This window comes from Hemicordylus capensis, chromosome 3 (assembly GCF_027244095.1).
Source record: "Hemicordylus capensis ecotype Gifberg chromosome 3, rHemCap1.1.pri, whole genome shotgun sequence".
NCBI lineage: Eukaryota > Metazoa > Chordata > Lepidosauria > Squamata > Cordylidae > Hemicordylus > Hemicordylus capensis.
This window is the reverse complement of record NC_069659.1, coordinates 252,068,991-252,096,691: the sequence shown is the minus strand read 5'-3', so window position 1 is coordinate 252,096,691 and position 27,701 is coordinate 252,068,991. Positions and strand designations below refer to the sequence as shown.

At 43.1% G+C, this 27,701-nt stretch overlaps 1 protein-coding gene across 2 annotated transcripts in view; it reads right to left on the bottom strand.

Annotated features, from left to right (window-relative positions):
• Positions 1-1,066: 1,066 nt before the first annotated feature.
• Positions 1,067-27,701, bottom strand: part of STK32C (serine/threonine kinase 32C) — a 307,311-nt gene continuing 280,676 nt past the window's right edge. For both annotated transcript variants that reach the window (XM_053311068.1, XM_053311069.1), the window contains exons 6-12: positions 21,207-21,296; positions 18,665-18,768; positions 18,423-18,539; positions 12,610-12,735; positions 12,297-12,428; positions 8,615-8,682; positions 1,067-5,493 (exon numbers count right to left, since the gene is read on the bottom strand). In XM_053311068.1, coding sequence (XP_053167043.1) covers positions 5,355-5,493; positions 8,615-8,682; positions 12,297-12,428; positions 12,610-12,735; positions 18,423-18,539; positions 18,665-18,768; positions 21,207-21,296 — 776 coding nt within the window. In that variant the 3' untranslated portion in view covers positions 1,067-5,354. The remainder of the gene's footprint in view (positions 5,494-8,614; positions 8,683-12,296; positions 12,429-12,609; positions 12,736-18,422; positions 18,540-18,664; positions 18,769-21,206; positions 21,297-27,701) is intronic.

Below are 27,701 nucleotides of genomic sequence, written 5' to 3'. Positions count from 1 at the left end.
AAAATAGGCATTTATTATTCCACAAATGGATTTTTTTCTGCATCTATCTTTCAAAAAAAACCCACAGACATATTGCTATTACTTAAGTTTCCTCATGAAATAGAGTGTTCACTTCCATGCGGTAAAACTTACAGGAATGTGTGGAGCTGTTTACAAAGGGAGTTTACAAAGATTCCACCGAAATAACAAAATAATTAATAAAAGAACAGTTACTCTCAAGGCATCCAGATTTAATCACTGGCTTAGGTTTATGTTGCCAAAGTTGCTTTTTCAATGCAATTTATATGTGATTTAAACATGATCCTATGCATGTTTTCTCAGAAAGAAATGAGTGTATTCAACAGGGCTTACCTGCAGTTAAGTGTGCATAAGATTGCAGCTTTAGTCCAATCAATAGACAGAATGAACCCTGATGGAAAGCACAAGAAACTACTGTACATGGTGTAGTTTGCATCCAGGTGGTGCTGATCCAGACACCAGCAACCCCCTGCTGCAGTACTCCAGAAACCCCATCCCAAGTCCTCCCCTTGTTGGAATGAGGACAACATACAATATCCATAATTTACTCGTTCATGTCAAATGGTGAGATGGATTTACCAGCACATTTGTTAGCATGTAGAATTCACATAATGGCGCAGCAGAGAAATGACTTGCCTAGTAGCAAGCATGAGGTTGCTGGTTCGAATCACTTCTGGTATGTTTCCCAGACTATGGGAAACACCTATATTGGGCAGCAGCGATATAGGAAGTTGCTGAAAGGCATAATCTCATACTGTGCAGGAGGCAGCAATGGTAAATCCTTCCTGTATTCTACCAAAACGAAAACCACAGGGCTCTGTGATCACCAGGAGTTGACACCAACTCATGGCACACTTTACCTTTACCTCAGAATTCACATACAGATGATTGTTGCATGGACTGCTGTTTACATGATCGATCTGACTTATTCCTTTAATAACCATGATCCATAAAAACATTGATTTGACTATCAAATCATAAAAAGTATGAAAATTATCATTGCCAAACCAAGACAGCTCTTCATCAGCTGAAGACTGATGCCAATAACTTGTGTGCTCAATATAAGCATTTATTTTAGAATTATTACTCAGAAACCACAGATCTCTGTGATTTAATCCCACAAATACCATTATACATTATAGTGAAAAGTAAAGCACATAGTTTTAGCTGTAAGGAAAGTACATAGGAACAGGCTTTAAAAATACATAAATTCATAATCTAAAAGATTGTGCATAAAACCCTTGATTCCTAAAGGACTGTGCTCTCGTGTAAGAGGAATGCAGTATTGTTCAAACAGATACATTGGAAGAGGAGGGAATTGGTAGTTATATATACACAATGAAATGCAGGTTTGATGTGCTTACTGAAACAGGCAGAAAAAGCACTCAGTCCAATGAACACTTAAACTAGCAGGAGGAGAGCGAATTCAGCCAACTCTAAGTCAGGTATGTCCTACTTTAAAAGCTTACCTGGCTCACACAACTGTGTCAGAAGATGGTGGCCTACTACAGTTTCTGACCATAGTAGAGCAGTGGTAATGGTGGATTTAACCACATGGTTTACAGATTCTAGAAGACCACCTTTCCATGATCACAGGCACCACAAGCTTTTTAAGCTGCTGCCATAAGGCTTGCCACTGCGGTACTAGAATCCACCTAGTATCCTATTGGTTCCTGTAAAGAGTCCTGTAGAAGTTCTCTTTCCTCTTCTGGAAAAGGCAGGGGGAAGAGGGGGAATTATAGGGAGATAGAGTGCCGCTAAGCAATTTCTCATGCTGATAGCTCACTGGAAGGAAAACACAGAAACAAAGATATGAAGCAGAGAGTGATGGGCATGTCACAGGTTGTGACGACAGGCCTCAGAGCAGAAAGGCAAGAATTGGCCTGCCACCATGACCCACTCAATGAGGCCATTTACACAATCAAAAACTGTGTTCTACCTGGGAGTTGTGTGTGCTCCCAATTTTATGAGGAATTTTATGAGGTTATGAGGAAGCTCGGCAGGATGAAAACCTGGGTAGAACTGATTGTGTGGAAGCAAGATAAGAGGAAAACCTGAGTAGCTTTTCCTCCTACCTTGCTTCCACATAATCACTTCTACCGAGGTTTTCTGCTTACCTTGCTTCCACACAAACGAAAATTGGGAGCGCACACAGCTCCCAAACCTAGCTAGAACACAGTTTTTGATTGTGTGAATGACCTCATAGTGTTCTTATGCTGGATCCTATAGAACTAGCAGAACTAGTTGCTTACTGGGTGCGAGGGCAATATATTCTGACAACTGGAAGAGAAAGACCCATTGGTCTTCATGAGAGAAAGCCGAGCACTGCTTAACTCTTCTACTAAAATCAACAAATCCTGCAAGTGCTTAACTTTGACTGGACCATGTTACATATTTTAACACATTCAAACATTATGATTCTGAACCAATTAAGAAGGGTTTCTACTTGACTGACTTTCTAACTGATTAGCCAATAGTAATACACATATAGTAGCTTATTTCAAGGCAGACATTTTAACTAGACGAACATTGTTTTTTCTAAACCAAGATAGAACATTTATCACAATGCACTGAACATCCTATCCGAGAGACTGCTTGGAAGGAATGATTAAAAACCAACACTTTAAATCAGTAATCCTGCCTTTTAAAAAAAATAAAAAATAAAAATCGGTTTTAATTAGCTTTCTGGTTTTAACCTATTTTAGTCCTGTCTGTCATTTTATTTTGCTGTTTTGTTTTGCTGTTTGTTTTATTATTATTTATGGTTGTACTATTGTCTTTTTATTGTAAGCTACCCCAAGCAGCAGTTTGCTGGAGGGGGCAGCATACCTATATTTTAATGAATGAAAGATAAAGACTGACATCCAGATGAAATTACTCATGAGTAGCTACCTAATGGCACAGCAGGGAAATGCTTGACTGACAAGCAGAAGGTTGCTGGTTTGTATCCCTGCTAGTACTATATTGGGCAGCAGCGATATAGAAAGATGCTGAAAGCCATCATCTCATACTGCAAGGGAGGAGGCAATGGTAAACCCCTCCTGTATTCTACCAAAGAAAACCACAGGGCTCTGTGGGCGCCAGGAGTCAGAATCGACTTGATAGCACACTTTACTTGAGTCCCATTGAAATTAATTACTCATGACTAACTTGTTCTGTTAATTTCAGTGGGACTACTCATGAGCAATGCCATCTGTATATCAGCCAATATAAATAAAATTCCTCACAATGAATGAGCCTTTTCTGTCCAATAATACATGCACATGCCATTTGGGATTAAAGCTGAAGTATATGTACTGTACAGTCCTTTTGTGCTAATGCAGCTGAACACCATCTTCTGTGAACAGTTGGCTAACTGGGTTGGCACCTTGACTCTGGACTGTTCTGCGTCACTCAGGAGATCAGCCCTGCAATGTTGGCCTAACATCAGGTGATGGGGTATTGTGCTGGGACAGCAGCTGGAATAGCTCGGCCTGAACAGTCATACACTCAACAGTGAATCCCTCAAAGTTCAATGATAACCACTACCAAGACTGAATGCTTCCTACAGCTAAATGGTAGAGAGGGCATTCAGTTTACTTGGCGGTTCCCTAATGTTGGAGCAGTTGGTAGGAAAGCTTTGGCTTCTTTGTACACACCACACAATTGTGCCCAAACAAACCTGAATGGTTTGTTTTAGAATGAATCTTGTGACATTTTGGTTCTGCACACTTCTTACTGCTTACTGACCTCTGCATAAAACTGTGGAAAAGTAAGCACGGTTTGGTTATCGTCCATATAAAACTGATATATACCATTACATCATGGGCTGTGTGTGTAGAGATTAAAAACAGGCAAACCCTAATATATTCATGTAAGCCTTATGCTTACATGAATATATTCCCACTTTATGCATGGTGGGAATGCCATGCTATCACGGCTCCTTAGTAGCAGTGATGCATAAAGGAACTACAGAGGAAGCAGCCACTTTAGAGCTAAAGCTGTAAAGGGTCCTAATTTCCGACCTGGTTCAATCCCTGGCATATTGGCCTCTATCAGGCACCTCATTAACACTGTGGGGAAAGATGTCTTGAAATCAAAAGCATGCTACATTCACTTTCCTACAGGAAAACATAACTGGGATGCAAACAGAACACTCTTACACATTTGGTAACACACAATTTGAATGAAAACAGTTATGAGGGTGGTTTTTTTTTAATGTACAGCACAAGTATTTGATAGATATCCTAGAACCAGAGTTCTAAGTGTTTTAATAGAAACCTAACGCCACTATACAGTCGACTAAGCCATTAAGCCTAGTATAGAAAAAAGGCGTCTGAAACAATTAAAAAGGCAATATCCACAGCTGAAGCACACGTCAGAACTTTCCTGTCGTCACAAGAAGTTAAGACAGATGCCAGAAATTTATATACAGTACTTTAAATTACACTTAGAACAATGTAAACAGAAGGGTGCATCACCTCCTGCATAACTAGGGCATAGCTTCATAGCTATCTCATCTAAAGCTTGCCAGAATTGCACCCTGCTCCTTCATACGAAAGAAAATGCTAACTTCTGTTCATCTGTTCAAAGCCTACACAGCTCCTTGGAGGTAAGGAGAACTAAGTGAAAAGAGTCATTATGTTTAGAACAACACCCTACTTTGCATCATTTAAAAACTCCAGCTGCAAAACCTGGTGTGTTTGGTCATATGTTGGATTGCTCCATCTCCTTGAAAAGTGTCTAATAACACTGAGACAAGACCCACTGGACATCAAGCATTGCCGAGATGCCCTTCTAGTGTCCCTAGTAAGCTCAGTTGATGTAGATTATTTGCAGTCACCATGCTCTAAAAGAGCCCCAGATGCTCTGAAAATACCGTGAGACAATCTTGCATGCAGAAGGTGGAGTCCACGGACAGTGCCACAAAGGTGAGTCGGGAATTGCCTTTGCAATCTTGCCCTCCCATTCTACCTTGTGTGCTTTTGATCTGTATGATCTTGGACCTAAGCTAGGATCTGCTCTCTGATCTTCACACCTGAAAATATACTTCAGACACTAATCTGTCCCTGAAAAAGAAATAAAAGGACACAGAAAGAAGAAGAACTGTTTTCACCAAAGTGTTGCATAGCAAAGTATCTTTCCTCATAGCAGGTAACAGGCGAACATTTTCATCCACAAGTTCTGTAAGAACTATCTGCCTCTGATACAGCTAAACAGTGTTGGTTGTGGTGACTTCTCTTCTTTTTCTCAACTAAAGTACTCAGTGGACTGTCATCTGCTTGTCAGGGCAACCTGAGAATGATTTATTCCAGAGGTACGCAAGCTTCTGGCCCCTTTGCCTCATCCCTGTAGTCCTAGCTGCTGCCCGTGGAAGAACATACTGAGCTACACATATTCAAGTTAGAATGTTCAGATTCTGTCTCAGTCTCAGCTTCATCAGTGGTTTCGGGAGGAGAAATGGACTCATTCACTTGATCCGGGCTCTTCTTCAACCTGTGCAGAAGAGAATAAAAAGCCTGTTGCATACGTATAACATGGCTATGAAAGTAGAGTTTCAAGGTGAATCATCTGAACGAGAATGAGATATAAAATGAAGCTGCATGCAGTTATGAAGAGCTTTGTGTAAGTTTTAATCTGGCACCTCAGCAATGGCCTATTGTAGAGGTTCTCAAGCTTGGGTCCCAGATGTTGGACTACAACCTCCATCATTCCCAGCCATAATGACTTTTGACTTTCTCCTGCATTTCCATAGTTTTTGCATAAATCTCTTCTTTGAATTTTAAGACATACTAGCTGACCCCGCACAGAGCACCTGTGCACTGAGCCTGCGGCATCCCGCGCAGTGCTCTCGCTCGCTCTCCCCCCGCAGCGCTCTCACTCGCTTGCTCCCCCTGCAGCGTGCTCACTCACCCCCTGCAGCACGCTTGCTCGTTCCCCCCACAGCACGATCGCTTGCCCCGCAGCTCGCTCTCCCCCACGCAGCTCGCTCTCCCCCATGCAGCTCGCTTGCTCTCCCTCCGCAGCTCGCTCGCTCACTCTCCCCCTGGAGCTCACTCGCTCTCCTGCGCGCAGCTCGCTCGCTATCTCCCCCCGCAGCCAGGCCATTCTGCTGCCGCCTCCCACCTCCTCCTCCCAGCTGGTAGGGCTTTGCCCGCCATCTGCCCATCTCGTTGCCGCCGCCATTATTTCTCCCCGCCACTGCCTCCTCTTCCTGGCTGGCGGGGCTTTGCCTGCCGGCCCTCCACCTCTGCATCCTGACCATCACCATTATTTCTCTCTGCTTCAGTGTTGGAACTCTTGCACACTCCAGAGCATCTGCGTGTTAGTACTTGATTGCTCCCCTCACCTCAGAGATCTCCCCACCCTCACCTGAGCTGCACTCCTGCTCCTCCTCCATCCCGTTGCTTCCATCCCCCTCACCCTTCTTGGTTGTGGCTGCAGCATTGCTGCCACCTATTGGCCAAGCTGCAGCCCCATATCCCCAGAGACCTCCCCACCCTCACCTGAATCCCACTCCTGCTCCCACTCTTTCTTCCCCCCCCTTCATGTTTTTTTTCTCTCTCCCTCCCTCCCTGAGTTAACAGATTTTATTCATCTTGTTTCCTCATTTAATTCACACAACGGCATCCTCCTTTTCCTGAAAGGGCTCTTTCCTCCCTCACGACCTGTCTTTTTGCAGACCTCTGCCTGCTATCCCTATCCCTATCCCTATCCCTATCCCTATATATATATATATATATATATATACGTCTGCTTGCAAACTCTGTCAGCCAATCACCTCCTTTCTACCACGTCCCCACGCATGGCCTGTCTTGGAGAATTAATAATATAGATTCTTTGTTCAAAATGTGTTCTGGTATCTGTCATTACTCCAGTCATGAGCAATAGCGCAGCAAAGTTGGACACAGAAGACCGGGAGTAGTTGGGTTAGGGGAGCCAGCCCCATGTTTAGTCTCAGCTCCAAGTCTTGACACTGGGCTGGTGTCTGAGCCTGCCAGCTGGGGGATCCAGATCCAGAGACCTGGAACTGGCACTCACTAGACTGAGATCTCAATGAATCAGTCTTCTCCATACTATGTACTTTGTGCCCTTCCAAGCTTGCACAAGCCTGCACAACAATGGGCCAGGGGGGACTTGATGGAGTGGAGAAGAGAAGTGTTAGACTCCAGGCTAGAAGACTGCCCCCTCTGGTCTTCATGTGGGGAGATGGAGCCTGGAGGTATTTAAGACCGCATTCCACCTCCGGCCTTTGGCAGAGTAAGTTGCTCACTGGGAGCTATCCAAGGTGCTGCAACCTTAGCTGCCTTGTAGATTCTTTGGTAGCAAATGAGAGTGGATTCATGGTTTGTATTGAAAATCTCATTTGCTACCAAAGAATCTACACTCATAGCATCACAGAAAAAACAGAACCCTGTACCCCATGAGTTAGAAACCCATTGGAGTGGTTGGCACCCTATGGTGCTAACTACACCACCACTCACTCTGGGCCACCCCAGCACACTCCAAGTGCAGTTATGGGGCTGCTGAAACCTCCATTATACCTTATACCTAACCTTAAAGACGCGTAAACTTCAAAAAAATCACCAGAAATCAGCCCTCTGCCCAAATCTTTTGAAAAAATTATGGTAGCTTCCTTGCCTCCCTTGGGCACTACCGCCAACACCACACCACTCTAGGACACCCTTTCCCCCCAATGTGAAGCGATACACCTCCATTATACCTTATGGGGGAAAACCTTAAAGACGTGTAAACTTCAACAATTCACCAAAAATCAGCCCTTTGCCCAATCCCCCTGCAATTTGGGTGGTAGCCTCCACCCATTAGGCACTACCACCCCACCACACCCTTCCACCCCAGAGCCCACTTTATGCCCCAAATCTGCCCCAAAGACACTAAAACTTCAACAATTCACCAAAAACCAGCCCTTTGCCCAATTCCCCTGCAATTTGGGTGGCACCCTTCACCCATTAGGCACTACTACCTCACTCCACTCTTTTGGCCCTGGGACCCAAAATTCAAGTAGAAGTCAGATTGGACCTTTTTGCATTGAAGTCAATGGGAGGCAAAAAGGAGGGAAATTCAAATAGACATCAGAACTCAAAATGGAGGAGGAAGAAGAAGCACTTTATCAGCCACAAAATGGAGGGCTGAAACGACAAATAATTTGGAGCCAAAATGGGGGTGATTCGTTTCGGCTCCAAAACATTTCGGGAGGGCAAGAGGGTGGTTCGTTTCGGCAATGAATCACCCGAAAAGGGCAGTTTCGGGTACAGATCGTTCTGTACCCGAAACATTTAGCACATCCCTAACCCACAGGATCAACAGCTGTATAGATGCTAATTTATCTATGAAGGGTCAACATACATTTCAAAGGTTAACTGGCACAAAATATAAGCAGAGTAGAATTAAATGGTTTCTAAAAGCAACAATATTATCCTCATGAATGTACAGCATAAAGAAATTCAACTCAGCACCCAAGAAGAAGCCAGAGCAGAATGGTCAACTACTGTTGTAGTCTTTCTCCTCCTTTCTGCTGCCAGCTACCAACCCTGTGAATTTAAATGCTGCTCAAAGCAAAATAAAAGCATAAGCAAAAACACACCCCCAAACTCACCTCTCTCTGTTAAAAATGACAAAATCTTGCTGAATTGCTTCAAGGCATTCCTGGAGATAGTCATTTTCCTGTTAAAACAAAGAGTTATTTTATACTCCCCTGCATTACATTGTTGTGTCTTATGGACATGAATGAAGCTTACTCCACTAGCATGAGTGTTAAGTCAAAAAGAGGACTTTCCATGCATCTCTGGTTCATCTGGATTCTTGATCACTGACTGTCATTCAGAATAATGGTGTGATGATGCAATGGGAGCTGTGTTCTCACAGCTAGAGGGCCCCCCACTGCCACTGCACCTATATACACTTGGGGGGGGGTGATTCTGGGTAACTTTCACTGTCTTCAGAAGTGCCCTGTCTATTTTGAGACTATATCCCTTATAAAATGAATACATGTACACTCATTCACACAAAAACAGGTACATGCATACAGACACCTGTATACATGTAATGTCCGAATAGGGCTCCAGTCTGCTCAGAATCCACTGCCAATTCTATCACAATTCAGATAGTGGCACATCAAATGATGACACATTTCTAGTTGAAGATCTTTTTTTTTAGTGACCCTCCACGTCCCATTCTAATTGTGCTTGAAGAAATGAGTACTCAGGCCTGGAAAGGGTTTGTATTATCCTTAGTGGTTGATCCGGGCTTTTCTGAACCATTTAGAAAGAGTTCAGGGGTAAAGCACACTCAAAAGTTATTTGGGCAGAATTTGAGGGATATATTGCTTCAAACTGATAGAGCAGCTATATGTTTCTAGGATAGCACTATTTAATAGATATCTGCCTTACATCCCTTTTGTTCTGCCTTGCAATCTCAGGGAGATACAAAATTACAAAAATAGGACAGTTTTCACCAAAGCTCGAATAATTTGCTGCCATCAGCAGTTTTAGAGGGAAGATAAAGGAATAAGCCATATCTTGAGGGCGCCTGTCCCTGTGGTCTAAATGTTCACAGAAGATCTAGTATACTTTATTATGCAGTGTCTGCTGTAGAAGAGAGAGAGAGGAAAAGACTTCTGGGACATATCTTAAGGAATTATTTGAGGATGCTGGCCAATGATATAGTGATTTGTTTACAGTATGGACAAGATAGAGAGGTAACTGCAAAGACAGCTTGTTTTCTATCTGTGGTGATGAAGGTTAGAGCAAATTTCCTGAAGGGAAATGTTGTGGCTTGCCAGTGGGTGGGGGGCGGCAGCGAGCAGAGTTCTGATATGTAAATTGTAAACGTTTCTTAGTTTAGGCCTGTGTGACATGATTTTACTTATATGTTGTGTTGTGTAATTTGCTTTTATTGGACTTCATTGCATAGTTTTGTTATTATGTTTTGCTATGGTTAGACGACTAAAAGAATACAAAATCTATATCTACATTGGATTACTCTGAGTTCTCAATTTTTTAAGAACAGGCAGAATCCAGACTGTTAGATTCTGATATTAGTCATGACAGTCCCATTGGCTCACATCCAGACTAATGCTGCACTGATGTGCCAACATTTCTGTTGTGCACAGGTGGAGGGGTGATATCCCATTATTATCCTTTCCCTCTGCAGCTCTTGGTACCTCCTGAGACTATTTCTCTGAGAGTTGCAGGATCCTCAGGGATATTTTTTTCGGGAGCCACAGGCAGCTGCATGGGGGAGGGAAGATTACTGAAAATCACCCCTCTCCCGTTGTGCAATAGAAAACACCGGTGGTTCAGTGCAGTGTTAGTCTGGAAATTAGTCTAGTCTACATCATTTAACTGATTTCAATAGTAGTTAGTCATAAGTAACTAGTGGAGATGCTGTGCGTGCAACAAAAGGGTGGTATTGAAAAGAATCTCTGAGTATTTTTTGGCTCACTCCTGACTCAATATATACTTTGGCAAGAGTACCCAGAATGTTGGGGGCAATATACTAAAATCACTGCAAACCGCTTAGAGAGCTCCGGCTATAGAGCGGTATATAAATGAAAGTGCTATTGCTATTGCTATTGCTAGAGCAAAATTGAACCCATGTATTTCTGAGCACATGCACATTGGAATAAAGAAGTTTCAAATCAAGTTAGGCACTGTGTACAGGAACTCAATAAACTAGTTAATGTCTAAGGACATCTTCAGAAACAACAAGGTAAGAAACGTGAGGAAGCAACAGAGAAGGCCTGTCCCTGCATAGCCACCAGACGAGTTGGTGGCTACCGCAGATGACCCTCATGGTGAAGAAGATGTTGTCTTAAATATCCAGGGCCTAAGCTGTTTAGGGCTTTATAGGTTATAACCAACACCTTGTATTTTGCCCAGAAACATAGTGGTAGCCAGCGTAGCTCTTTTAATATAGGAGTAACATGGTCTCTCTGAGATGACCCAGATATCAACCTGGCTGCCACATTCTGTACCAAGTACCAACTGCAGTTTCTGGACTACATACACAGGCAGCCCCACATAGAGCACATTGCAGCAGTCAAGTCTGGAGGTTACCAACATATGTACCTATGTACCACTGTCCTAAGCTCATTTATCTTAAGGAATGGATGCTGCTGGCGTATCAGCCCAAGCTGTTAGAAAGCACCTCTGGCCACTGCCTCAAACTGAGACACTACAGAGAGGTTTGGATTCAGTAGCACCCCCAGACTACAAACCTGTTCCTTCTGTGGAAGTGTGACCCTATCCAGAACTGGCAGATCAAAATTGTCTCCCGAGTTCCAAGCCTGCACAATAAATACTTCTGTCTTATCTGGATTCAGTCTCAGTTTGTTATCCCTCATCCAGCCCATCACTGCCTCCAGGCAGGCATTTAGGGAGGTTATACCTTCTCCTGATGATGCTGACATGGAGAAATGGATTTGGGTGTCATCAACATACTGATAATACCCTGCACCAAAGCCCCTGATTATTTCTCCCAGTAGTTTCGTGTAGATGTTAAAAAGCATTGGAGACAGTATGAAGCCCTGGGGGACACCATATGAAAGTCTCCAAGGGACACCATCTGGAATCTGCCCGATAGGTAGGAGTGGAACCACTGCAAAGCAGTGTCTCCCAACTCAAACCCCCTCAGGCACTCCAGAAGGATACTATGGTCAATAGTACTGAAAGCCGCCAAAAGATCCAAAAGGACCAACAGAGTCACATGCCCTCTGTCACTTCCTAACTGGAGATCATCCATCAGGATGACCAAGGAGAATATCCCAGGAAAACCAGAATCCATGAATTTGCCCACACCTTATCACATTTGACTCTTCCTCTCTCTCTTTTGTGTCCTCTCCCCACAGCCAGACTATAAACTTCTTGGGGCAGGGACTTGACATTTGCTTATGTTATTTTCTTGGAACACACCTTGTGCAATGATGACACTATATACAGGGATGGGGGGCAGAACCTAACAAAGATAGGCTGGTGGAACTGAAGTCTAAACATAATTTGGTCTTCTGCCTTTACAAATGGCATTAACACATTACAGAAGCCAAGACTGTAGAAGACAGACATCACCACCCCGCAATTGTGATACTGCTCCAGGGAAAACAGAATATCTCTTCTGATGGTAGAATAGCAGTGTCCTGCTTTCTAGCAGAAGCAATAATTTGGGGGTCTTTTGTGCAAAGTGATCCTATAACAACACAGATATTTGAGCTGTATTTCTACGTTGGGGGAGATGCTCTACTAGCTTTTTGTTTATTTTACAAACTGCAAGGAGACACTTACGGACTGTGAGCTGTCCTTGCTATTATCTCTGGATTTATTCTTTGCAAGTCTCTTCTTCTTCTTGTGCAGTGGTCTTGACTCTAGGATCATTTCTTCCAGCTCAAAGGTGGGGTCGCAATGCAGACGGCCTTTCTGTTTATAATCAGACCAAGATATTGCCTCAACGCCGTGTGATTTATGAGCAAGATAATGAAAGCAATTTTTGATTAGAAAAAGAAAATCCTTGGCTTCATATCACTGCCTCCTTCACAAGAAGCAAAACAAAACCCAGGGATCAGAGACAGAAGCAAATGTACTCATGGCTTTGACTTACATTGGGAACAAAGCCTGGCTCCACTTTCTTTTCACAGATTTCATCCCAGTCCGTGTTAGATAAGTAGGAGGAGGTCTGGATATCAGCTAGGCTAGAAAACCGATGCTCAGGGTTCACTGTCAAAAGCTGAAATGGCAAATGTGGTGGGGTGAGATGAAGTCTTAACGTACAGTTGGGAGGGAAGCCTGCTTTAGTCTGGGCCAATTCTTATGATATCTCTGCAGCTCTATAGACTCACATCACACTGCACACTGTTAATATCTGAAAGAGGAAGTTTATGAGAAACCAATAGATGACGTGGTTACTTCTCCCATCAGTGGCGCACTTGTTTGGGAATCAACAGTGCTGGGGTGGGATGTAACTATGTTAGCCACATAGGCTTCCATGATATGCAGCTCTCTGTTGTTGGAAGGAGGGCTGCAGGTCCCTGAGAACTCTTTAGTATCCCTGCGCTGAAAGCTTCTCTGCAGAGGGGGAGAAGGGAGCAATTTCCACATCTCTCCCTGCCCTCCCAGAGCCCTGCTAATTGTATACATATGTCCCTGAAGGTGCACGGCCCTCAGGAACAGATTTATACAAGTTGAAAGGCCTTTGAAGGGGAGAGATGCAAAAGAGTGCCCCCCTCCATGCTGGGTCCACTGTGGCAAGAAATCTTCAGCACAGGACACTGAAGGCTTCTTCTAGACACTCAGTCCTCCTTCTGGTGACAGAGGGCTACACATCGATATATTTGTTCTTCTGTTTTCTGTTTTTCTGTGTCTGTTCATTTTTTGTGTTTTTGTACTCTGGTCTATGACCGTAATAAAGATTGGATTGGATAAGTAGGCTACACATCATGTCAGCCTCGTTTCCTCATTGCAAACACTACAGATACAGCATGGAATTCAACCACAGAAGCAGAGGCGGCTGGTGAAGGCGGCACTGGGGAACAGCCAGAGGTACCATTAACAGTCATTACCTCTCACAAGACACACACACCCTGCGCCGCCCTCAGTGGCCATCTCTGCTCATAAGTGGCAAATATTGCTACAAAAGCAATATAGAAATCAACACTCTATGAAACTGTGCACAGGTTCATTGGGGCAGGTATTATTTAGTTACTTTCCATATATATTCTCAGATCCCCAGTACAAAATAAAAGTGAAGGGAAGGTTTCCAGGATTACCACTACTTTATCTTTAATTACAACCATAAATAAAATGTTTCATACAGAAAATGTAACACAACAAAATCTACATTTAAAATATTATAATCATAGGCAACCATAAATCCAGAAAAATAGCAAAGGAAGTTACATTAAGTAGTGGAAGTTACTTTAAAAACAGTTAAGAAAACCATGGATCATTTTCTATCAGTTTGGCAAATATCTACCTAAATAAGAAAGACTACCAGCACGGTGTAGTTGTTAGATTACTGGACTAGGACTTGGGGGAAACCCAGGTTCAAATAGCCATTCACTGGAAACTCACTGGATGTCTCTGGGCCAGTCATATATCGCTCAGCCTAACCAAGAGATCTATCAATTTTTATTTTGATCAAAATAAACTAACCTACCTCACAGGATTGTTGTGAGGATAAACATTACCATGTATACCATACTGGAGGAATATATTCCTGAATAACTGCTGCCCAGATGAGACAGGTACTAGGTTGGAACCATAGACTAAAGCCTAGATGATGTGCTGGCTTTGGAAAGGCAGAAAGCTTTTGATGCAGGGGTGCTTTTTATTTTTGGTGTAGCCATATGAGAATGGTTAAGGTTTGTCTAGCTGCAATGTTTGTATCAATGTTTGAAGAAAGAATGCAAAGAAGCAGTGCCAGTTTCAATGCTCTTCTCCTTATTGCTTACATAATAAGTAACTGAGAGGGGGAAAAACCTCCTAGCTACTTACTCGAATTTGCCTTCATGTATCTTTTGGCCACATACCTGGGTATCAGTGCATTTAATTCTTCATCTAGATTTTCCATGCAGTCAAATAGCTTCACCTCTTATATAAAATTGGAGAGGAGAGCTGGTCTTGTGGTAGCAAGCATAACTTGTCCCCTTAGCTAAGCAGGGTCCACCGTGGTTGCATATGAATGGGAGACTTGATGTGTGAGCACTATAAGATATTCTCCTCAGGGGATGGAGCCGCTCTGGGAAGAGCAGAAGGTTTCAAGTTCCTTCTCTGGCTTCTTCAAGACAGGGCTGAGAGTTTCCTGCCTGCAACCTTGGAGAAGCCGCTGCCAGTCTGTGAAGACAATACTGAGCTAGATAGACCTATGGTCTGACTCAGTATATGGCAGCTTCCTATGTTCCTAAAATTAATACATCTGGATTCAGAAAAGCAATACAATACGGTACTAGTGTGGGAAGTCAGCGTCAGCTTTCCCCATCACTCTGTACTGACTGCACAGAGAAATCAAATCATTCAACTTCGGCTTGGTGCTGTATTTTTAATCCTGATAAAGCTCTGAATCCAAAATTCTGGCTTGCCACGTTGAGTAAGTCAGTTCAACGCCAGGCTGTATCCACAGGCCAACTAACACAGCTGAAATGATGTGACACATGTGTGGATTGAATGGATCCAGATTAAGTTTGGCAATCAGGGCATGATCATCTGGTTGCTTCATCCCCACCAGAAGTAACCCAACCAAGCAATATTTACCATGCTTCCATTCACCCCAGCTTTGGCAACTTTGCTTCAAAGATACTCTCTATATGCTCTTCACATTTGGCAAGAACTCTACCTAGATTTGAGTTTAAAGTTTACCTATCAGCCATGTCCATTCAGAAAGTCCCTGGACAACTGCTTAAAGTGTTATGTTAACATAATTGCTGCATATTAGTCCACAGCAGTCTTCTACTCCAGATATTTTCTATTAATTTCCATAGACAATGTTTGTTTTTAAGATTGCATTCCCTGCACTCATCCAGCAGAGGGCATTTGTGCTCTTGCTGAGAACGTTCCAATGGAATTATGAGAACTATTTCTATAAAATCAACCTTTAATTACATATATTGTCCACCTGATATTGTTGTATATTGGAGCCACTTGATTGCTGTTTGTATGCATTTCTTTTTTTTACAAAATGCTGACCTGTCACTTTTAACACCTAACATTTACCAATATAAAATGACAAATTTCCTCTCTCATCAAAATAGTAGCACATAACATAACAGGTGGATCATATGTTGTGACTGCAGCTGAAGACTGGATGAGCTTCCCATGGGCTTCCCATATGGGCTTCTGCACTAAGATAAACAGTACTATAACACATTTTATCTTAATGCATGAACCTGTGTGGGAAACCCATGGGAAGTTTGCACAGTCCATTACAGTTCTGTTTCTAGAATCTTGTAATTCTATTTATAAATCTAGAATCTTTAAAAAAAAACACAACCCACACAACCTCAAACACTTCATACTCAAGTGACAACAGTTCTTTCAGTGATTAGCTACTATTTTTAGAGGACTGGAGGAAATAAGACCAACTTAGAGGTCTGTGTGCACTCAGGTCTGGTCTACCCATGCTGCAAAACAAGGTTGAAATGACTGCAGCTTGCAAGTGGTACATCTTACCTTTGATTGCTCGTCCCCCCCCCCAAAAAAAAGATCCCCTGTAAAACTAATATAACAGGAAGTAGGTTGGGCTACAACCTTTCCCCAATGTGCCATTTTAATTCATTTGTTGTTTCTCCTTTCAGAGAGCATTTTTATATGGTGCACGTAAAAAAAAAAATAGCACCATTCCACCTGTAAGCTGAAGTGGCATTAGTTCACTCTACCACCTTCAGGGATGTTCACAAACAGATCGGGCGGCCACGGGTGGGGTGGAGAGTGGTTCCCTTAAAAAGCATCTCCTTACCTGCTCATCCACCATCTTGCTACTTTTCTGCTGGTGACACCTGCTCTCCAAAAGACCAAGTGCCGCAGCTGTGCGTGGCCTTTTGAAGAGTAGGCACTGCCATTGGAAAAGCGGTGGGCAGTGGATGAGCAGGTAAAGAGCTGGTTACCTGCTTTTTAAGGGAACTGCTCCCCACCCCATCGAACTGGTTTGAACGCTGGCAACTAAGCCAGTTTGGCGCTTCCCAGAGGAGGCGCTAAACTGGCTCGTGCACATCCCTAGACTCTACCACCTCATTCTGCTGCAAGTTTATATCCAGTCTCAGACATAATAAATTATCCCTTTCATTGAAACAGAGAGGCCTAATCAATGGGTATAGGGCGCTTTCCAGATTAGACCCTACAATGGGGTCACGGGGTCATCTGCTAAGTGTTCTTCTGTACTTCCTGTGTTGTGACACCGCAGTCCCCATGCTGTCAGTATGGTGCCATTCACATTTCAGGTGCCTTGTTTTGGATTTAAATGTGGCAATATAGTGCTATAACATTGTATGTGCATCGCAAAAAGGCTGCTGTATTTTTTTGTTGCAGAATTTTTTGATTCTGAAGCATTCTACCACAGTTGTAGCAGGTAATCTGGAAAGAGCCCAGATCAGACTTCCTCCACTGAATGAAAAGGGCACTCTTGCGGGTGGCAGGGTATCTTGCTTGTACCAGAGCTCTTTCATTTGTAAGCTATTGCTGAAGGAATGATGCAACCATATTTTCTGACCACGTATGTAACCTAAGAATAGTTAACTGCAAATATTTAAGCCAACCAACACTTAAGCCTCTTACGCAAAGACAAGGACTGAAAACCTTTTCCGGCTGCATTGGAAAACAAACCAAGAATGGATGGATCACACCTGAATTGCATATATTAGGGGCATGAATTTCAAAGATGGTACTTAAGAGGTATTGTGCATGTTGCACTTACTCAGTAATATTGTTATCCTAAAATGGTTATCCTCAAATAGAAAATGTGAGTCTGCCTTAGAAGTTTAGTATATTTGTTCACAAGTGGTGCTAAGAACACCAATTTCTAATATATTGCAAATGTTGTTAATGCACTAAAGACATGGCAAAGGGCCACTTTTACTTGAATACATGCTCTGTTCAATTTAGCTCTTTAATTTCATTTTCAGCTGTGAGGCATCATATGGTAGCGTCACTTTTAAATTGGTAATTAGAAATCATGAAAATGGAAAAATATGTTGGGCACTTTAAAAAAAGGGGGGGCCTTCTAGTTTCTTTACAGCCAAACTAGCTGTCTGGCAGAGATTCTGAGTCTGGGAATCTGGATTTACAAGTACACGTTCTGCACTGATTATTTGCCCACTGTATAGTGAAGCAAACAGATTGTTGCAACGTAAATCCCATGTGTTTAGCCATTCACACATGCAGGCTATAAATCTACATAGTCATGGGAGTTGCTTGTCATTTTAGTAAGTCACTAAATATATAGTCAATCTCTAAAACAATAGGGAATAAGTTGCTCTTCTTGAAGCAAAAAAAGGATGATCAAAATATTTTCGATTGCTGATTAAAATATGACAGCTGTATATCATTAGCAATAAAGTTAAACATCTGGCTTGTTGCCATTATCTTGGAAGAAAACAATATATTTTTTTAAATTCACACTATATATTTGCATTCAGATTCAGTACACACTGTGCACACAATATGCACACTGGATCAGGTAGCATCTGAGCAAAAGGGTGCCACTTGTGTAGTTTCAAGTACAGAATTTGCATTGCGTCCTGACATTGCGTTGGGAACTATGCACACAGAATCATTATTTGGAGGCTAAGCACTTGCAGTTTCAGGCACACAGTAGTGTGCAGGCAATGCACTCCAATTGCAGATCTCTGGATAAAAGTCCTAGCTGTTTGCATATTGCCTGTGACACTATGAGGATACAGTCCTATTGAGGATACAGTTACATACCTTTCTTAATAATGCCACCATGTCTTTTGACCATGTTGCTGTGTACTGGACACTTACAGTGCTGAACAGCTGAACTAAAGATTCCACTGGGCTGTTGGAGTGGATGTCATAAGGTCTCTGAGAAAGCAAAAGAAATAGAAAGTTTGGAAGCGTCAATGCTCTCTTCTGGAGAACATTAAGAACAGAAACAAAGTTGTAATTCAGACCATCAACATATCTAAGGAAAATAAAGAATACGGCACCCATCCACGAAGGAGCTCATATGCCATCACTCCCAAGGACCACCAGTCAACTTCAAAGGAGTAGCCTGTTCCACCATTCAGAAAGGAATGAAAGATTTCAGGAGCTGAAAAGACAAATGAGGGTGATTACATGATGTCTGTGTCAATAATGGCTTCCATGAAAATTTCTCTTGTGGTATACTGAGTTATTGCAACGTTCTCAGGAGGTTCATAAAACAAACAAAAAAGTTATATACTTTCTTGATTTCTGCTCTATGGTTGGTTGATCTGAATAACTCTGAAATGGTTTTGTTATGATTGTTTCTAGCACTTGATATTGCTAGCCAGCTTGAGCAATGTGAATGGAAAGGCAGGATACAAATGTTTTAAGTAAGCAAATAAACAAATGAAATAGATCTGAATATCTATTTGCTGACAGTTCCCTAGCTTTTGCGAAAGAAAAAAACAAGCAGGTATGACCTTCAAAAGCTACTTTACATAGCCAAGAAAGGTACTTGGGCCCAGCTCAGAGGTAATGCTAAATTCTGCTTTAGAATAATAGCCCCAGCTGTCCCTATTTATCTGGAGCAGTCCCGATTTTCAAGAAACTGTTCCTGGTAAATCACTGTCATTTGGTCCACATTTTTGCCTCGCTCATCGCTTTTCAAGTGAGCTGGAAACTTCAGGACTCAGCTTCATCCCTGGAATCTATAGAAATTAAATCTCCAAGTGGGTGGGTGGGTGGGTGCCTTGTGTCTCCAGTGCATCTGCATGTAGATGAATGCATGGCACTGAGACACTATGCAATGCACAGCAAAAGTGGGTGGGATCTGGTCTTCAGCAATGTGTAAAGAGGGGTGCGGCTTGGTCAGTATTAACATTGGTTGTTACAAGGGAACAATTTGCTTTCTGACCTGCTTCCCATTTGTGTCTTTCTTGTAGTTAGAGTTGTAAGCCACGCCTCCCAGATTGCTTGGGCACACCCACGACACATTCACAGGCATGTCCCTGTTTTCATTGGTAGGGGTGTGCACGACTCGCAATTCGGGCACCTGTTCGGTGCAGGGATGGGAGTGGAAGCTTTAAGAAAGAGGAGAGCAGTTCCTTACCTGTTCGCCGCCGCCCCATGCAGCTTTCTGTTGGGGTGGCACTCAACACAAGTACCCCCGTGTGGTGCCAGCATGCATAAGGCGCCCATGCATGTGCGGACGCCATGTGAGTGCTAGTGCTGTGCAAGGGCCCAGCAGGAAACTGCATGGGCTGGTGGAGAGCAGGTAAGCACCTCCTCTGTTTTATAGCTCCCACTCCCCACTCCTCTCCCTGCACTGAACCAGTGCCCGAACCGCGATTTGTGCACACCCCTACCAATGAAAACAGGGACATGCCTGTGAATGTGTAGTGGGTGTGCCCAAGCAATCTGGGAGGCGTCATTGGTGAAGGGTATGGTTTAGTGCCTCTATTCATTGGTGAAGGGTATGGTTTAGTGCTGCACGAATGAACTTAAGCCCATTCTGTCATCCTGATGTGCCAGAGGTCTAGTTCCAGGCGTTGCTCACACCTCAGAAGTGCTCTGTAAGACTGGACACACAGAAGGTTGCTGCTGACCCTCATGGATGTGTTTCTGATCTTACAGAGCTGAAATTACAAATGTGGTGGAAGTTTCTTTTTGAAGTATTAATTCTTGCAGATGTTGCAACTACTTCTACAGCAACACCAGGGAACACAGTGCTTTCAACGGGCATAGCTAGTGCAGAGGAGGCCTGTGTTCGGCCCACTGATGCCACGCACTGCATGCATGCCCCCGACTCATGCATGAGTGGTGCATACAAAGTGTGTGCTGCCCCATTCACCTTCTGCCACTTCTGCTGCCTGTCTATCTCTAACTCTGCCCGCTGCCACCTCGTCTCACCTGCCCACCTCTTTTCCTTTCCCTCTCCTCCTCCTTTGCCCATGTGACACTTGGAAGCACTTCCAAGCAGCGTGTAAACAGAGGAGGAGGAGAGGGAAAGAGGAGGTGGCAGACAGGGTGAGGAGAGGTGACAGGAAGCAAATGGAAGGAGGAGGCCACAGTGGAGGCGGGTGGGCAGTGGAGGCAGCAGGAATGGCTGGGTGGCCAGAAGCGGGAGGTGGGATGGAGTGGCCCATGTTCAAGAGAAACCCTTGAACACGGGCAGTTCTGCCCTTGGTGCTTTCTTTATTCTTTTAATGTGCTTTCCTTATTAATAAACCTTATTTGTTGCTTCTCTATAAAATGTCCAAAGTGATGAACAATATTTAACAAAAGTAACACAAGAAGGGACGGAAGACGGAGAGAGAAAGAGAAAATCTTAGCCCCAAGGAGCTTGCAATGAGTGCTTCTTCTCATCAAAAGCAGCATCAGTCATCTAGGAAAGAAGATCATATAACTTCTGCAATAATATGAAGTAATACTTGCAATGCAGCTTGCTGGTATAAATACATCCCTAGTTCCTACTTTACATGGGAAGAAGATGACAAAACAGCCTATTGTGGGAACGTTTGTATAGGAATGTCAATATTTAACAAACAGAAGGATCTTTCTTACCCATATACGGCTTGGTTCCAGCTAGAGCAGTAGCTCTTTCACCATCTCGGATGATTGTTGCAATATTAAAATCTGTAAGGTGTGCATGGCCTTAAAAAGACAAAAAACAGATTTTTAGAAAGGAAAGAATTAAAGGCAGGGGATTGAAATCAATGATGCCTATGTGGTTCAGAAAGACAGTACTGAAAGAGTCTAGCAAAGGCAAACATTAATACTAAGGCCCTTTAAGTGTTGGCATAACACAGTCTTGTTGCTTACTGTACAAAGGACCTCGATATTCACAGGGGCTCGGTTCCATGGTACAACCATGGAAATGGAAATCGCGAATGTTGAGTCATTGCAGCAATGGGGAATTGGAGGTTAGGTCTCCATGGGGGGGGGAGGAACAAAAACATTGAATTTGGGGTATGTGTGTGTGCAGGAGGAAGCTGCCTACAATACTTAGTTGATCCCCCGAGTTACGCTGTGCCATGGGATGCCCCCAAATTGACCAAAAATTGCAATTTCCCCCGCCCCTTTTAAATAAACGTAGCCATTTTGAGGCTCCAGAACACAAAATGGTGGCCAGAAATTACCTCTGTGATCATTTCCATCCACCCCTGACCCACAGATACACAAGGTTGGAGTATACCCCCCCTTCCACATATGTCGAGGTCGGGTATCTATTACCTGAATGCAGATATGCAAATCCGCAGATAATGAACTCGCGTATATGAAGGTCCTCCGGTACTTTTAAAAATTGTACTTTATTGTATTATTTTAATATTTGTAAGCCACCTCAAGTTCTTAAGAATGTAGGCAGGGTATAAATTCCTAAATAAATGATGAGTCAGTGCAGACTAGACACTTTCTGGCACACACAATAAGGAGGGGGTGGCCTCCCATGACGTTGGCAGAGGATGCCCCAATGCGCTCTCTGTACATCCCTTTATCGCATGAGCAGGCAGTTCATTTGAAGTGCCTGTCTACATGTGCTCCCAACAACTGTTTAAATAGGAGTGATTGAGATGAACAGTCCCCCATAAAATAACCGGATGTACAAGAGTGCAACAGGATGTCACAGAGGGTGTGTTCTTGGTACAACCTTGTCCATATCATGTGTGCTGGCAGGTATCTCATCCGAACCATCCCAAGGTCTGTCTTTTATTGACAGCATGAACCAGGTGGCATAAATGGAGGTCTCATTGGATTAACCCAGGCTCTTTTGCTGTTTTAAAAGAGTAAGAGCTGTAGATTTTACAGTGTAATTATAAGTAACATTAAATGTATTCCTATCTCTATTTAGTCTGCTAGTTGCATGAATTCACAAAATATTGGCCAACACCCATGCTAAGGCTGTGCTCATGGAAGAGTGTTTTCCATCATGCAAGGAGGGAGAGGCAATTTTCAGCAATCCTTCTCCATCTATCTGTGCCTCCTGAAAATATGTCCTGCAGGGTCCTCCAAGAACATATTTTTGGGAGGCACAGGTGGATATAGACGAAAGAGTATTTCCAAAACCCACTGCTTCCTCCTTGAGTGACCAAAAATGTTCTTTGAGTCTTGATGTCAGCCATTTTCTGTAACCAGCAAGCAGCCCAATAAAATCCTAGCTCTGATTAAAATAAATAAGGCAAGAGTGTCAGTATCATGTTTATTTATGTGCACAGAACTGTGTGTCAGCTGCAGAATTCAACATGCTAAAAACCTGAACTTTCATTAAAAAAAAAAAAGCTTTAAAAAGTCATAGGAATCTGCCATATACTGAGTCAGACCATTGGTCTTACTAGCTCAGTATTGTCTACACAGACTGGCAGTGGCTTCTCCAAGGTTGCAGGCAGGAATCTCTCTTGGTCCTATCTTGGAGAAGCCAGGGAGGAAACTTGAAACCTTTTGCTCTTCCCAGAGTGGCTCCATGCCCTGAGGGGAATATCTCACAGTGCTCACATGTGGTCTCCCATTCAAATGCAACCCTGCCTAGGTAATGGGACAAGTCATGCTTGCTACCACAAGACCAGCTCTCCTCTCCTTATGGATTCAGGGGGGGAAACCCTTTACACATATGGATGGTGTCTGGTGAAATCTTACTCTTGGAGGAAAGAAAGCTGAGCAAGTTTTCTAGGAGTATGGGGCTTTCTTGGGGGCTTTTGCTTCTATCAGTAATCCCTTGCATCTCCAGTGTTCTCTATTTTCATTACCCCAGTCTTTAATAAGATGTTGGAAGTTTAGTTGTGTAATTTCTGATTATTTGAAGCATATTGGCAATAGCTCTCGATTTGTAGAGCTTTTTGCTTAACCAAACCTTACTCTGGCTTGTTTTGCTGATATAAAGTGGAAGGCCAATGTTTTGTTGCTTCTGCCTGGAAATGTTTTGCTGTTAGGGTGCTGAAAAGTTGTTAACAGGTTTGGTAAAGCAATGGTAAAATTTCAACATGGAGGCAAAAGACAGTGAACAATGACCAGAAACATCATTGACGTGGTACATATGTTCCATTGACATGGTACATACATTCCACTGATGTATGTACCATTGACGTGGTACATATGTTTTTGGGGGCCTGGTCATGTAATGTGCGTAATCAGGTGAGATCCAATCAGAAAGCAGTAAACAACTATCATTATTAAAGTTATAAAAATAATTGTATTAGATGGTACTGGGTCCTTCGCAGATCTTCACTGAGGTGTGTTTGAGAAATGTCTTGTGGCTACCTACTTCAAATTGTGGTAAGTTCTAAAATAAAGACTTATTCTTGAGTAAGTTCTTGTCTCTGTCTGGGAGCATTTTGGAAATCTTTGCCTGAAATTAGAACCTACTTCTATGATGGTTCTTATTGAGTCAAGGCCAAACTCTGTGTAAACCATCAATTTTAAACAAACCCATTTCTTCTTCAAAAATAATTTTAGAATTATTCAAAATCTCAGAATTGCTTAAGCCTATTGCAATCAATTGGCTTAACCTAACTCTGGTACATAAACATAAGCAGCTATAAACAAATATGCTTCATTTGCATTATTCAAACTGATCAGGGTATTTTTTTTTTTTGGCACAGGTTTTACAAAAGATAGCTGTAAATTACAGGTCTGGAGAAAAGATCAATTAAAAGATATCTAGGCATGATGTTTCAAATATCATTAATTTTAAGCCATGCTGATATATATGTGTGTGTGTATCTATATATATATTTATATAGGCACTGAATCAAGATTTTTAAAGATTTTGGCTAAACAATCTCAGATTAAGGCTGATATCCTATGCACTCTTCCTTGGAAGTAATTCCCAAGTAAATCAGACTTACTTTTGAATAAATATACATGGGCTTGCGCTATAAATATATCACAGAAAAAAGCATCAGTGAAACAATCTGAAGATAAGTTTCACAGCAGAGGTTAGAGTGCTGGACTAGGATCGGGGAGACCCGAGTTCAAATCCCCATTCAGCCATGATACTAGCTGGGTGACTGGGCCAGTCGCTTCTCTCTCAGCCTAACCTATTTCACAGGGTTTTTTGTGAGGAGAAACTCAAGTACGTAGTACACCACTCTGGGCTCCTTGGAGGAAGAGTGGGATATAAAATGTAAAAATAAAATAAATAAATAACCCCCTCCCCCCCCCCCCCACACACCCACTTAAAAATAATTTCCCTTGAATATTCAGTCTGAACAAGACTGCTGTCTAATTTGGAAGTTTGTATGCTGCATTAGGGACATTGATCCTAATAAAGGTGTTATTATACTAGGTCTATGAATTTTGTTACAATGAGCCAGCATGGCACCTAGGTTTTGGTCAATTTATACTGTGTAATTTCGGCATTTCTGGGTCAGCCTGCTCTATAACCAAATTCATGATTTTCCTCTTGCCTTTATGAGACAAACAAAAGGGCAATTCCTAGAATGTGAGTGGTACATTCCTCCTCTTTGGAACAGAAGAAAAGAACTGGGGTTTAGGCAATGCCAGAGCTTACTTGTATCTCTTCCTAGTAATCTGTTAACTATGACACCTAAAAGACAAGTTGGCTCATACATAAAAACACACAGCATTAAAATACACACACACACACCACAAACAAACACAACCCTGTCAAACAATTCATGGTCAAAGCAGGCCAAGTCTCTGCTGCCTCTTCCTTGCATTGTGAAAAGCTCCCTGACAGCTCTGCAAATGATTCATATGGGGATGCTGAAAAAGAACGGAAGGCACTAGACGATCCTTGGTACAAATCATCCAGATGTTGATTGTAAATCATTAGAATCACACTCCTGAGAGCATGGTCAAGGGTCTCCAGTCCAAAAGCTCACTCTGAAATGATGAAATGTGCCATCCTTTCTGTTAGGTTCTTTAAGCGTTTCTTTGCAGAGAGAATAAAGCCCATATTAGACATGATGGGAGCAATTACGTGTCTGAACCAATCACATATTAAATTGTGGCATGTAGAGTGTAATTGAAAGCACTCAAGCAGCACACTGGCACAGGTGCTGGGTTCTTCCTCCTCACCACCCACACCACAGTCCTTTAGCCATTTAAACTGCTCAACTTTTGACCGGGAAAGAGTTACTTTTCAATATCCTAGTCTGCCATCATACCGCCCAGGGCCTTTGGATGGGATGGTCTATAAATGTAATAAAATAAAACAAGAAGTTACTGAGCCTAAGACGCTTGCGGTAGACTACACAGTAGAGAACATGAAGGTTTTGATGTAGGGCCCACTTCCAGAATTGTGCCCAGTAATGAAAATATGTGATTTATTCATCCATTAACTTTCTAACCTACATGTATGTCCTCCCTCTAAGAAATAAGTTTCATGTGTCAGTGGTTGATGTTGGACTACTTGTGTTAATGACCGCATCTCAAGACAATCTCACAAAATTACAATTAGGAATACTTTATAATCTGCAGCCAATCAATTTGCTCGCTCACAAAAGGCTGGAAAGAAACCCTGTATGAGCTGCAGCAGATAAAGAACTGTTTCCAGAACTTGCCCGAGGGACGATTACTTTCAAATCAAGATTAAACAGTTCAAAATAAGCCTTTCCTGCCCTTTTCTTCAGGCCATCTTCTGTCCTGTGGTACATGGATCAGGGACAGACTAGAACATCCTGTTTGCCTCTTATTTTCTCTGCATCTTTTTTTCTTGCATATGTAGCAGCCAGTAGCAGATGCACATTCTGGGGGTTCCTAGGCAAAACATCCTCAGTGGGCCCACCTCTCACTGCCAGCCACTCTCTCTTGGCTTTATCTCCACCAAAGCCCAGAGACGAGGAAGAAGGAGTCGGTGGTGGCTACTCCTTTCCTTGCTCCCATTACTGCTTGCAGGTGAGTGCAGCAGGTGAGCAGGTAGCAACAGAAAGGCAGATAAGCTACAGCAGAGCCAGAGGTTCTAGCAGTGAGACCCAGTTGGGGTGGAGGCCCCAGCAGTAGTGCCTGATGGTGCCACCTCCCAAAGCTGCCACAAGCAGCAGCGCTAATACTCTTGACACCATGGTACTTCAGATATATTTTAGACCCTAACATCTTGACACAGGGTCAGTTCAGACCCCCGCACACCAGAACCAGCCCATGCAAGTAAGAAGGAAGAGTATGCGTGTCTCGACATCTTTCCTGGATGTCCTGTTTAAACTATTGTTTGGACCATGTGTAAAGCAGGAGTTTGGACGAACTACTTCCCCAAGCAATAATGGCACATATTGGGAGGATGTCGAGCATTTGGGAAAGACACTAGAATGGGCATGCTCTCAGCATGTCCCCCATCTTAATAGTATTGGCAGGCAGAAGTGTCATTCAAACTAATTTACAGAGTGCTTTCCTGTGACAGAGTTAACAAGAGGTGATGGCCAGGTTCAGACGTACAGGATAATCACAGCTACAGCTGGCTGAAGTTGTAACTGCAGGACACCTGAATGGGTGAAACCATGGTTACAGGCTGAAAGTTAACTCTAATAGAGCAAGATTGCTTTTTCGATGGCAGCCATTGGGATTGGTGCCCTGGAGAGGTGCCCAGGAGATAGCTCTCCGTGTCTTGGGGACTCTGGCCAAGCTGCTGCAAAAACATACCCCCTGCCAGCCTGCTCATCCATGTGGAGATGTGCTACCCCCTGCCTGTGCTCCCTATAGGAGGCTGCACCATCCTGGGGGAGCTGGAAACTAGGGTTCTCTACTCCTGGGAATCCCCATGCCTGAAGATCTGCCTATAGCACCACTCCAGGCCGGACCAGGGAATTCTGAATGGGTTTAAGGGTCCATGCTGCAGCCCCTGGTCTGTACCATCCATGCAAGTGCTTTGGATGGGGGTGCTGTTGGCAGGCTTTGAAAGACACCCCCCCCCCCCAAGCAGGGATTCCTTAGCAGCTATCTTTTTCACAGAGAAGCTGGGAAAGGAGCGGCCAGCCTCTTCCACTTATGGGAGGTTTGTGCCCCCCCTGCCCGGCTTACTCATTATCAAGGCTGTTCACCAGGGTCAGCCTTAGGTAAACTGAGGTCCTTTTTCAAGGAACCAGTCACTCACTGGCCAGGCATGAGAGG